Below are 14,216 nucleotides of genomic sequence, written 5' to 3' on the forward strand. Positions count from 1 at the left end.
AAGTAACAACTGCCTTCAAAGTAAGAACTGCCTTTTAGTTAAAACATGAAACATATTCCTCTCTCTCAATAATGATTTTACCTTTGCTTTTCCACATCTGACCAATGTCCCCATGAAAGCAATATTGCTCCTAGAAGTAAGGTCTCCATTGGTTGCTGCTGGCTGAGGAGCTGTAGATTTAGAGCAAGGAGCTGTCTCACCTGTGAGACTGGATTCATCAATAGAAAGGTCCACAGCCTTTGAAAACAAAATAGGTAAAAAACCATGACAATATTTTGCAAGCGTAAAGTTTTACAATTTTGACCATTAAAATATAACCAATTTATTAATATGATAGACATGTCAATATTTTAAGAATCAACAGAGCAATGAGCACTTCTACAAAGCTCTCCCCAGAGTCAGAGATGGAAGATGAAGATGCCACTTTGCTACTGTTTAAACTTAGCCACGAGCTCTGAAATGTTTATCACCACTACCAGAAGGAATTGTGTTTCAAGTCTACACTGTCATACATATGTTAGTTTTTGATTCAATATGCTAGCTTTAGAGAAGATGATCAGAAAACTTGATGGACCACTCATTAACATACAGAAAAAACCTAGGCCAGAAAAGATCTGCAAATTCATTTTAAAAATCAAGATTGTCCCCAAAAAATGAGACCAGTGCAGAAAAGTTTTCACTTGTACAAATGCCTTCCCAAAGCAAATAGTGCCTAGTTATCACTTCTACAGTTTTCTAGGACAGCATCAATGAGAACATGCAGAACAAATCTAGTTCTTTCTCTGAAAATATCATCTCCATATAATCTCTTTTTAAAACCCACCATCCTGTAGCAATGCCCAGTAGACACCATAGGAAAATAAGGTGACATGCTCTTATTTTCAAATGATCTGCAAGAATAGTGTACGATGGAAAAAATTCTCATCTAGTGAAGGGCTGCAGACAGCTGAGAAACTTGTAATTCCATTTTTGCTTTGCTTTGCAAGAGGCCTGAGCACACTGCTATCATAGCATGGTATCAGATATGAGCAGGAAAGTAGGTGCTGCTGCAACAGCAGTTTCGTAACAATGCAGGGACTGCACAATTGCCAAGGAAAGCAGAGTGCTTGCAGTCATAAAAAATAAACCCACTCAAGTACCAACTACACCACAGAGACTAACAACACAGTTCAAACAAATTTGTCAAGAAACTAGTTAATTCAGAATTTGTCTATGAAATGAACACTGATTAATTAACTATCAGCTGTGGATAACCTCGACACACAGATTTTTATAACCAGACACTATTTTAACAGGACAGATAGCCCAGATACTAAGCAAACTGAGGATGCCCAATATGACAGAAAAATAACATTATTCATTTATTCAAGACCACCAAAATATGACAGATTTATATATATATATATATATATATACACACACACATTCCACTTCATTTTTAGAGAATGTTCAAGTACTGCTATAGTGCAACTGCTTCAACTCAAGCACTTCCAGCAGTGCTAATACCACAAATTAAGTATTCAGTAAACTAGAAGATACAGCAACACACACTGATGATGAAGTATCAGAGAGAAAAGATTACACCAGCACAATTTCACAAGTTTTTCTGATATTCCACTATTGGAGAGCAGTGGAACTACACCTTAAAATTTAATGCAAATAAAGAGTGAAAACCACCTTCAACTAGATGCCAAAATATCTTAGCATTCAGACTGAAAACAATGTTTTTACAACATATTTAACATTGAGAGGGAAAAGGTAGAATTTTTCCATTTTATATATAATGTATTCTTGAAAATTCTTGAAAATTCTCCTGTCCTACAGTGAGAAACTACATACATTGGTTAAGAATGTATGTGACATTTGGAAAGTAATTATATCAAATTTTCTATCAAGATAGTTGCAAACTCCAAACAAGAACACTTACTGCACTTCAGTACTCAGTGACTGTCTTCCCTTCCCCTCTGTTCCACAGAAAGTAAAGTTACTAAATATTAAATCCAAGTTAGGAATATACCTCAAATAATCGTAGATCAGCTGGGACTCTGTCTCCCACTGACAGGCAGACTGTATCCCCTGGCACTAAATCTCTTGCAAGTGTGTGTTCCACCCGACCTTCTCGCACACTGTAGGCACAAAGAGCAGTGAGAGTCACTTCCCTGGCATTTTGGCTGAGAAAAGCACTCACACCATTGCACTTTGCAGTGCTACACATTTCAGCAAAATATTTCTAACTTGCTGCTTGCTTCTGAGAGCTTGCATGCCAGTAACACCACTGGAAGGGTTCAAAGACAACCACACAGTGTAGTTTTTTAGACTCATAAAACAATCTTTAAAATGGACAAAAGCAGTGTTTTCTATGTAGCACAAAAACTTGACACAAAGGAACTAAGTTCAGTAGTCTAGCCCATTTACTCATTTCAGATTAAACTTCTTATGATTTACTTTAGGACTTAAAGGACAAAACTACATACCAATGGCATTCTGGAGGCACAAGTTTACTAAGCTCTTCAAGAGATTTTTCTGATCTGTACTCCTGCAGAGACATTTTTTTAAAAATAAATAAGATCATAGTTTTAAACAGGGAAAACTTGCACAACATAAACACAGCTACTGAAATTTATTTCATTATTAAAGTTGTATTAAGTAATATTGCAAACAGATAAGAGATTTTCAACAGTTCTATGTTAGATAGTTTAAAAAGGAAATATGGTCCAAACACTGGAAAATTTAGAGGATTGCCTACATGCATTTCTTCTGAAAAAATAGCAGAGGTCCTTTGCATTTTCCTTCAATATCTTCAGGTCTTAGTAATACTTACTAGAATGCTTCAAAACTCAGGGATCAGAACATTATTGAATGCTACAGTTTAACAAATTAGTACCAAAAATACTGTGTTCGTGTTCTTAGCACGCGCTGCCCCCCCCTACCCCCCCCCCCCGCCAAGGCAACACAGCTCATCTTTAACTCGACAAACGGGTTACAGAATTAAGATAATTAAAGATATAAAGTACAAACACACAAAGCTATTCTGGTTTAGGCACACCCCGACTAAAGCTGCGCATTTACAGAATGAAAACTTTTTTATGACTTGGGAAACAAAGAATCTTTGTTTCCATTTCTGCACAAAATTAAAGCAAGAGCTACATTTTCAAAATCTTTTCTATGAAGTTAGATGTTATGTACTTCTACACTGTTTATCACAAGGACTTCCTTACAAGTACTCTTATTGCTGAGCATAATACTGATACAGGTGCATAAATGTCAACATGGTTAAAGCAGGACAAATCGTGCACTTTAGAAAAGGCAAAGACTTGGATGAAATCACATTACTCAACCATTCACAGCACAATGCACCAAGACAACTGCTTCAGTCTTTTTAATAAAGGAATTTACATAAAAGCAATGATCTTATTTGGACAACAGCTGTCTTACCTGAACGAAGGCAACTGTAACAACAATGACTATTGCCTGCAAGACAACAGAAGTGGGTGAGATAAAAGCATTCCAAATGACCATGAAAGTAAGCAATCATATTTGATTTTGCTCAGTCATAGTCGCTACTACTTATTAACAAGATGATTTGGAAACAAACTAATTTTCTCATGCTCAAAATCACTCTGTATCTCTCAGGTCTGTCATAAAAACAATGCCATTATCTATTTGCACCGGCTTCAGTGATGTCCAAGAATGCAATAACCTGATTTTACTAAAAATAAGATTAATATCTAGATAGCAAACTTGAAAAACTGCCTCTGCTTCCTGTTTCTAAACAGTGAGTAAGAGACATCAACGGAAAGAGACCCGTGACACAAAGAGAAAAACTGACTGGTGTTTTCTGAGACCAGAACAAAGGTGTGATAACTACTATAGGGCATCACAGACGTGGTTTCATTCAAGTACCAAGATATCAGAAAGACTACATAAAAGGCAGCAAGCTGAAGAACCAGTCTGAAGCCATCAAACATCCTAGCAAGAGGAGGATGAGCTCAGAAACTCTGCCCAAGGGACTCACAGAGTGAAACAGAACACTGGGCACACCCCAAACAGACAGGATGTCAGAGATCCCAAACACAAAAGCTAAAAAATGTTGCTCATTAGGAAGAATCCAAGATAAGTAGTAAGGCCTCAAGAGCAGCCTTAATAGTTCCCTCTATCACACAGAATTCTGGTTGCAACACTTCAACATTAACATTACAGGGCTTCTAAGCATGTGATGTGAAAGTGAGCAAATGAAATAAATCTATTTCAGGAAACAACAAAGATCAGAGTTCGCTCTAGAGCAAGTCTCATCTTCTCCTTCAGTACACTTTCATATTGAGTTTTGCTACACTAACTGAATTTGTTACACAAGCCGAGTTGTTACACTGATTTCTTCCACAACAACCATTAATTAAGCCTTTCAAGTACACACAGCAACCACTAAAAATAACCAAGATATTTTGGTCATTTTGCAAGTGAAAAACTCTCTTGAGCTCTTAAATAAATCCACCCAAAACCACCTTAGTTGTGATAGTAACATCAGTCTCACTGACTGAATATGAGGAAATAACTATATATATTTCATCTTTCCATGGAATATTTCCACCACAGCTGCATAGTTTTTGGAGGCTGTATTATACTCCACAGACCACACTACCTGAAAAAGCTTTGCAATCCTAGCCTCACATCAGTCTCTCAGCTTGTGTCTGTGTGTAATGGCCTGCATTAAGAAGCCAAATGGAAAGTATTTAATGAATTTATTTTTCTTTTAATCTTCATCAGTTCCCAGTCCAGATCAAGAGGTTTTACATTTGTACCAGCTGAGCTAAAAGGATGGCAGAAGCAGCTCAAGACAGCAATGCCACCAAAAGTAATATATGTCATTGTTCTTTAGTAGCAAATGAGTTTTGTTGCCAAGGCTCTGAACACAATGCATAGTCATAGAAAAAGTGCACTATAATCTGAAAATGAAATAAAACAAATATTCACTTGGTGATAAAGTGGACATTATTGATAATAACAATACCACAAAATGGTACAAGTTAGAAGTTAGACAAAACCCACACCTGATACCTTTGACTCAATCACACTTTTTCTCCATATTTTAATATAACTCTACCAATGTTCAAAGGCTATTAAAAGATTTCTTGCCAGGCTGTAATAAAGAATGCAGAAATTACTGCTTTCTTACTCAAACTGCCTTGGTCTTTTCTCATTGCCTTGCTCAGGAGGGCTAAGAAATAGAATTAAAGGCACTAACCAAGGGGAAAAAAACATTAAATACGTCAACTTTCAGCCACAATAATTAAATATATTTCATAATACAACAATTTACCTACATCCAGCTTAGGAACACAACAAACTATTCCAAACTAACACTACATGCAAATTCAAAATTGCAAGTTTTATCTTTAAGAGGTCACACAGGTTGTCTTTCAAAGGCAATTACTCTTTATAAAAAATTAGAGGAGTTAGGAGCAAACCTCCAGTTACCCTGAGTTATGTACAAAAGTAAAGTCAACACAGAAAGTGCAAAGGTAAGAAAAAACAGAAAAAAACCTCAGCAAGGATGTGCCTCTAGTCATACAGAAATCATGATTTTCAGTCACCACCTATGACCCCTAAAAGGTCAAAGGGATTACAGTTTTCTTCTCTGTGCCAACTGCAGTGACAAACAGTTATGAGTACTATATTTGGCTCACTAGTTTAGCACCCTATTTAACTGCAACCTTCTACAAAAATATATTATTTCAGCTTCTATCTTTTGTCTGTGATTTCTAAACAGTTCAGGTTTTATTTCATGTTTTAAAAGATTACAGCTTCCAATTAAATTCACAGAAGGTTTTTGTTGGCTTCAATTTGAAATTAAAGCATAATTTTAGATTAAAATTACACAGAATACACCAAAAATTGCTTCTCTAAACAAATGCCTAAAGACATGTATTTTACCAATAGAAAAGATGCAAGAAGCAGCCAGAAATTATTCATGGATGTATTTTGATATGTATTGGTGCTCTCAATCAAAGAAAAGAAAAAACCCAAAATCCAGTCACAAACTAAATGGATTTAACGGTAACACACAAATCCAACTCAGTAACTGCAATCAAGTGATCCCACCCCACATTGGCATTCTCATGATGCTGAACACACATGTGGTCACACATTCCCAAGTACTCCAAGACAGAATTTTAATTGCTTACCACAGTAATACTGACAGCATCATCAAACTGATGCATTACAACACTGATGACTGCAGATGCCAGGAGAAGCATAATAAGGGGATTTTTAAACTGAAATGAAACAGAAGAGTAATTCAGCTACACTCTTGACAGAAAGGCCATTTTACCTACCCCTCAGAGCACACCAGATCTATTTTTGAAACATATTATTCCATTATTAAAATATTTATAACCTAGCAACGCAAAGAAAAGCTAACTCTACAGTTCAGATGCTTACTTGGGGCACTTTCTTTTAAATATCAAAGACCTTGAATAGACTGTATTCAACATGTAACAGGAAGAAAATGTTTCTTACATTTCTTGATTCACATTTTAAATGCAAAAAGAATAATCTCCCATAACTGTTTATACTGTATTTAAACATACAAAAAGAAGCCTGAAATACATTCAAAATGTCTTTGAGGGAAAAGACTGATCCTGTTCCAGCAACTGATCACTCTAAAGGTAGCAATATATTTAACTTTCAATTCATGATTTCTTCTTTTACAAGATAAAAGTTTTCCTTTTAGATCATATGATTTCCACAGTTTTTTAAGGCTAAAACAATAAAGAAGCTTTCTTCTATGACAGCTGGTTGCTAAAATGCTGATTTTTTTGAGAAGCAGTATAAAAAAGAACATTGCTACAATTCAGTTGAAGAACATTCCAAAAGCAGATCTGATAAGCACATTCAAAGAAAGTATGAATCTTAATAAATCCCATCTAAAACAGTCCTGGGCAATATGCCTTAGAAGTGTTCTGTTGTATCTGAGTAATTGACACCACACACTTGAAAATAAAGCATTAATGCCAGAGTACAGCCAGGAGGTGATGTGTTCCCACTACTACTACCATCAGAGCACTGAATGTCTTTTTAATCTCTCCCAAGGAGCCCAGAGTCAACCACAGAGTGCAACTTCAGGGTTGTACTGCTGCACAGCCAAGGTGCAGCAAACACAGACCAAAATGTTTAACATTACAAATTCATTACACTAATCCTCTCTTGTATAGCTGGGAGGTGGGATGGTTAAGCAGGAGAAAGTAGTGACACCTTCACATGAGATATGTTTGTCTGTATATTTGAGATATATCACACTGGTAAGAAACAAATTCACACTTGACTCTTGCCAGTTCTGCTCAACACCAGAATGAAGGCTGGTCCCACCTCCACCCTCAGATCAAAGGCAGCGGTTTTGCTTTTTGAAATTTCCTATCAAGTTCTTCAAGTTTCACATTCCATTTAAATATTTACCAATGGTCATATGCATTGTTCTCTGACCTACAACTCAGGACCAAGTTTGACTAAGGGAAGTTTATTCTGCTTTGCTAGCCCTCAGGCTATTTATGAATGGCACCCTTTGGATAGCTATGAACATACATTTAAGAACAAATCACAACCAAACCTCTGTGATGTTTATAGATACACACCCAAGTAAAAGCTTTTTCAATAGGTAAATCAGATATAAATTTTACAAGCTGTAGCTTCTCACTCAATTAGATTTTTCCCACTTTTATCAAAATAGGTTCATGTATACAAAAGCTAACAAAACAAAATAAAGAGCAAAACTACTGAAAAGTATTAAAACCAAAAAGCAAAAAGGACAAAAATCTTCACCTGGGATATATATTTTTTCCACAGTGGTTCATCTTCACTAATATCAAATTCATTCCATCCATGGAATGCCCGTCTATGACAAACTTCACAGTTTTTTAAGCCATTCTGAAGATTAGCCTATTAAAATATGCAAAGAATGAAACAGCAATTACACTGGGAAGCTGGGGTAAATTCTCACACCCAAATACACAGCCTTTGATTATATGAATTTGGGCAACATCAGAAAGACAAGCTTGGTACTACTGTTTGTATGACAACAAAAGCTAACAGTTGTTTTAAAACTCTGGCAGTATTTAAGGAATCCAATCAAAAATTCACAGAAGAACTACAGAAGATGATGTTGCTTCACATCTGTAAATGACTGCTGATCTCCCCTGCAAAAAACTCTCCAACAAACCACACTGTGGGCATCCTTCAGACTCTTGAGGGTTTCATCAGGAGTTCAGTGACTCAGCCAAATGACTGCAATAGCTTCAACATCTTGAGTTGTCAGTGACCAACATTTATCATGGATGTACTCCTCAAGCAGTCAAGCATACAGAAAATGAAAAAAGATCATCTATCATGAAAATTAACCCAGAATAAATGGTTCATAAATCTGTCAATGGGTAGCTTTCTCAGTCTTGTTTCTCCACTTAAAATGAAGGCTACCAAAATAAATTAAGAACATTAAAGATTCCTTAGAGAAATGGAAGCAGTAAAAAAAAGAAAAACCTAGGACAGAATTTTATAGCAAGATTGACTCTAGGATTTTTATTAAGAAATTGCAATTTTCAAAGCAGACAAATCCAAACATTTTCAAGTTTAATCTCACTCCCCCAGCAAAAGCCCAATTTTTTTTTAATATTAAGAGATTTGAGAATTTCTAGGAACAATTTAAAAATCAACTTTTTTTGGAAGCAGGTAATAGCTAACATGAAACTGCATGATAATGCATCAACTTTCAATTACAAGATCTGTCTTTAAGAAATATCACATTTATTGTTTGCCAACATCAGTATATTCTTTTGACATGAAAAAAGTACTTACTTGCAGAATACTTGCTACTTCATCAACTGGCAATTCACTTGCTTTTTTTGAAGACAGTACAGGAATCATTGTCTCATTGTCACCATCAGGGATTTTTTGAAGACGTGCAACCTAGAAACAAAACCAATGTCTGAAGGGGAGTGCTAATGTTTTATTTTAAACAACACGTGCCAGAACAATTCAGTATTTATACCATTCAAAGGCAGTTTTTTATAAACATTGAACATAAATAATCTACAATTCTTATTTTCATGCAGTTACCACCTGCAAAAGTAGTAAAATACTGGACATGCAACTGAGAACACTAATTTCTGTAACAACAAATTCAGTGATGGCAAAGATCCTAACAGCAAAATAACTTAACAATCCTTTAACTCATTATCATTGATATCTAGTCAGAAAGTCAGTCCAGATAAATTTCACTTCCTGCTCCTACTTTCTAGTCATTAATGAAGGTGCTCTAAGCAGGCCTATTTAGATTTTCTTGTACAAAAAGAAAGGAGAAACAGCAGAAAGAAAACCTCAAACAAGAGTAGAGATGCAAGTGAAGCCATAAAACTTGACTACAGTAAAAGAGCTTCAAATCAATGCTCTAAAAAGTAATGTTTTCTGTAATTATGGGAAGCTAAAATTTTGTGAACTGCAGAAGAGCACAACAGCAACATCGATTGCATAGGTCAGCACTGCTTTGATTTTTAATGAAACTTCAGAGTTTCTGATTTTTGTTTACATGAGAAGCTGGAGTGATACTTTTTTTCCTGCTGACTGTCTCACTGCACCCACAATTAATACTTCATGCTGCACACACATCCCCCCACCATTAACTGGAAGAGACCCAACATGCAAACATGCAGACCACAGAAATGGCTTTCACATTGTACTTGCACAGAATTTCAACTGGCAGGTTTATGCTTTAGGAAATAATTACTGTATTGTATATAACTCCTCTATGGGTGCTGAGATTTAAAATATAAGTACCTAAAGATGACAACACATTAAGAGATTCCAGCATTTTATGTCCCAGAAAAGGTATGGCAATCTTCATTTTCTATATTGCATGCTGTTGGCCATGTAGCTCATTTTCTCTGTAGCTACCAAACACCAGTTTTGGGCAGAAAACCCTTAAGCCTAAATGCTGCTCCAAAACAAGCCCACAAACACATGACTTTGATCAAGATGATTCCGCATTCTCAACAAAATTGCTGAGCAACCATGCTTTCCCAGTAAGGGCAGGCAGAAATGAACTGACAGCCATTACAAATTTTAGTGCTGAGAAAAATCTTTTTCCCTGTAACAACTGACATCAGTGCTAAACACAAACTACAGCTCCAAAAAAGGACACATAACTGGTCATTTCCCTAATATCACCAATCAGGGCTTCAGGAAGTCTAATAATGTTTTTAAAGATTATTTGAAGAATTTAAATATTCTTAAACAGAAATGTTAAGGTTATCTCAGAGACCAGGTTTGTTTTCCAAATAAATCTTCATTAGTACAGAACTACAGTGCAACAACAAAGTTTATTTTGACAACCTTTTTGTGACAGACTCAAAAAAGCCAGTCATATTGAATGTATTTCATTCACATTATCTCCCACTTTTACAAAGAACACTGTACTGTATGTGGTGGAAAAATCTACAGAGAAAATCTGATATAGAATCAGAAAGATAAAGGCTCAGAAAGTCTTTATAACCAGCTTCTTTCACCAGAGCAGAATTACACATGGTACAATAATTCTGCATGGATCCTCATCTAATTTCTAAAAACCCTCTACAATCTTTATAGATTAAACTACACTTGCAGTTCAGAAAAGAACAGCTTCAAATGTCTAACCCTGCCACAAATTAAATTTCAATTGCTTAGCCAATGAGAAATCAATCACTATTCCCCTCACAAAATATAAAGTGCGTTACATCAACAGATTTAGGTCTGAAAAACAGCTGGGCTTGCTATCTGCTGGACCATAGTAACTGTATTCAAGCAAATGATTTTGATTTTACTATGCATCTTTTACTTCCACAAAACTAGAAAAATTATTTATTCTATACTGTTGGCAAGTGCTCTCTACAGCCCTTTGCACTGCTGCCCACCAGAGATCTGGGCCTCCACAACACCTTTTAAGGTACCCAACAGAAGCTATTCCCAGAACCACAGTGCTCTGTACTAAAGGAGACAACCCACATGTAGCAAAATTTCTTTCCATCCTACACTGCAATTAATTTTCTGTCATTCATCAGTTGATACCTTAAAATAGTTCAGTATTGCAGGCCAAGTTTTTTTATGGATAAAGAAAATATGGGCTAAGAAATGCTACTGGCCAATGTAGGGTATTGGATAGGCAGCACACACATCACCATTGAGGCTTCTATGTCTACAGCTTTCCATTCCCCACTTGCAGCTAGTTCCACCAAGGAACAAAGCAGCAGGATGCTAACTAACAAAAATACACCACTGCCTCAGGAAGGGCTTTTCTTGGACCTCTTCCAAGGTACACAGCATCATTTCTAGGCCAAGAAATATGCATCAATCATAAGACCATGGAACTGTGACCAAAGGATGTTTATAAAAATAAATACAAATTTGTCTGGAAGGCTTAAACTACCAGAATTCAGAGTTCCCTTCTGTTTTCTCTGAAGAAAAATCTAGTCAACTAGTTAACAGCAACGTGTTACTGTTTCTTCTTTCTCATGGGTTACAAGAGCCTACCTCACTTCCTTCTACCATGACCAATATGAAGTACCAACAGCTTACCTCTACCATTGCTTTTCTCAGCTTAGCAGGATGAGTCCATTATCCACCAGCTGGGCTCACTGACATCAGTGTATTTTCACAATTATTTTTAAGGGCAATTTTAGCTCTTCTTGTTTAGAGAATGCAAACAGAAGGACCCACATTCACCGAGAGCAGTCTAAAAATCTAGAACATCCTCATAGCAAAATCTATTTTTAGACAAACTGGTGACCAAAACACTTTGGCTAATTACCTAATATAAAGCTCTTCAAATGTTATATAAAGCTATTCAACTGACCTACAAGTATGAAATACAAAGGTAGTAGAGAAACAAATCCATAGTCAACAGCAAAAGTGAAAAAAAAAAATCCCAGATGTTCAAAAAGAAATGAAATTTAGGTAGAGGTACTGAAAGAAATTCTAATTCTTTGAGATTTGTTCAGAATCTTAAGGTCTATCTGAACAGCTCACTAAATCTGTCTGAATCTGTCCCATCAATCCCTGTAAAACTGAGCCCCTTTCAAGCCCTACAAGTACTACAAAGACCTTTCAACTTGTTTGTAATGATCCTCCTGTAAGATTATTACTGTGTGAGCAGTCAGTGACCCACATTCAGGTACGTGATTATCACGGATACCGTGTGATCGTTACTGAGTCATGCTGTGTCCAATCAATAGCACAATTAATGAATGTCCACCTAATCAATGTGTAACTAATCAATGTGCATTTCATTTTAAGTATGTGTACAGTGTGCTGTCTTTCTCACTTGAAATATAACATGCACCTTGCTCAGCTCAGGAACTGCAGCTTTATTAATGAGGTAAGCATATTAGAGTACTTTGTCCATGGGACACTTCAAAGCTCTGATTCCAGACCTGACTACCATCAGTGATGGATGACTCTGTACTGTAAAACCCCATAACAACACTAATGAGCAATGAGCAAACAAGATCTACTACGTGCCATGCCCTGACCAGAGATCCTTCCAAAGCTGGATCATCTCAGGATTCCCAGCATCAGAAAGGGCATATGATTTCATACCTTGCTATTGCCTTTTCTCAGTTATTAGTAGTGATCTGCTTTTCATGCCTTTCTTTACTGGGATCCCAGAGGAATAAGGACTTCCTCACTCACTGTAAGAATTAGTTTTCATTTTTTATCTACCTTCCCCACATTGAAAAAAAACCAATAGTCTTCAACATAATAAAAGGTATTTCACTGAATACCAGATTGAAACATACAAGCTTCCCATTTTCTGAACTTTCTAATATGATCAAGCTATGTGTGATGTACACTGAAAGGTTTAAAAAGCTCAGATCCTACAAAGCATGCTCTGTACAAGTCTGTACAATTCAGAGTGTGGATAATAGGTGCACAGGGGCAACCCATGCCTACAGTAAGATACTTAGATACCAAGTGCTCTTCTGCACTGTCTGGAATCCTGAAAACACACAGAACTAGAGATCAACTAGATGTCAATGGGCACAGAGGTCTGACTCTCCCTGTGGATGCACACAACCTTTGGACACAGTTCCCACTAGGCAAAGAAAGACTCTTGGCTGCAAAATGCATCTTTAAGGAAAAGACTACCCAGAATAGAAATAATCCTTTTTTTCTGTCAGTTCCATCAGATATGAAGAATCACTGCAAAATCCTCTCCTGCTGATTAGGACATTGTGGCTAGAGGTTTTGGAGATGCACATTTTTAACTGTCTTCTTTAAAGCAGAACTATCTTATCTCTCTTAAGCTATCAAGCTCTCTATTTCAATAGATCATTGCTCAGCATCAACTGTGATTCCACAGAGTCACTAGCTAACAATGCCCTTAAAAATACCTATCTCACTAGATGTTTATGCCATCTTTCCCTCCCCCTCTTGTTTAGAAGGCAAAGTGCTTCTGGAACCTCAATACGAGTCCCAGCCACAGAACCATGGCCAAGTGATGACAAGACACAAAAAGCCAAGCACACACACCAAAAAAAAAAAAAAAAAGCCATTAGGTACACTTAATAGTTACAGTAAATCCTAAACCAACTGTACAGCCAGAAGCAAGCCTCTGAAGCAATAGCAAGTTTCCAAAAGTGGAGATAAGGCAGACAGGAGCATACAAAGAGCCATGAGACCATTTTGAAACCAGCAATACTCAACATGGTTGTGACAATGACTCGATTTTATCTCTGAGATTCCAACAGATTTTAACAGGAATTAAATCTCCAGAGAAATTAACCAGCAATGCTAGCAGAAGAAGCAGGCAGAAGCAGCTGAGTGTGGCACACAGAGACTTAATAAAATAAATAGAACCCTGTGCAATCAAGTTCACAAACTATAAATGCAGTCAACCTACATATTTACCTTAAGTAAATTCTGATTTTTGTTGTCTTATTCTTGGCTTTTGAACTAACTTTTCTATATTTAAATTATGTGCATAAAATTGGAAGTTATTTGAGAAAGGCTTTATCTTTACAACTGTATCTGCACTGATACAGTTGTTTGTACCTTACATGTGATTAATCATGAAGACCAACTGTGATTAACCAGCAACTTACCAAATGAGCCTCAAACTCCTGTAAATTTAGATATTATAAATATTCAAGTACAGTGACTGACCACAAAGCCCTGTAACAGAAGGCTTGTAGGAGATG

At 36.5% G+C, this 14,216-nt stretch overlaps 1 protein-coding gene across 5 annotated transcripts in view; it reads right to left on the reverse strand.

Annotated features, from left to right (window-relative positions):
- ATP2C1 (ATPase secretory pathway Ca2+ transporting 1) overlaps window positions 1-14,216 on the reverse strand; it is a 62,175-nt gene that overhangs the window by 21,515 nt on the left and 26,444 nt on the right. For all 5 annotated transcript variants that reach the window (XM_084214197.1, XM_084214199.1, XM_084214200.1 and 2 more), the window contains 7 exons: window positions 8,845-8,955; window positions 7,816-7,932; window positions 6,183-6,272; window positions 3,436-3,471; window positions 2,475-2,536; window positions 2,018-2,126; window positions 82-237 (listed from right to left, as the gene is read on the reverse strand). In XM_084214197.1, coding sequence (XP_084070323.1) covers window positions 82-237; window positions 2,018-2,126; window positions 2,475-2,536; window positions 3,436-3,471; window positions 6,183-6,272; window positions 7,816-7,932; window positions 8,845-8,913 — 639 coding nt within the window. In that variant the 5' untranslated portion in view covers window positions 8,914-8,955. The remainder of the gene's footprint in view (window positions 1-81; window positions 238-2,017; window positions 2,127-2,474; window positions 2,537-3,435; window positions 3,472-6,182; window positions 6,273-7,815; window positions 7,933-8,844; window positions 8,956-14,216) is intronic.

Source organism: Fringilla coelebs (assembly GCF_963513975.1).
Source record: "Fringilla coelebs genome assembly, chromosome: 1".
NCBI lineage: Eukaryota > Metazoa > Chordata > Aves > Passeriformes > Fringillidae > Fringilla > Fringilla coelebs.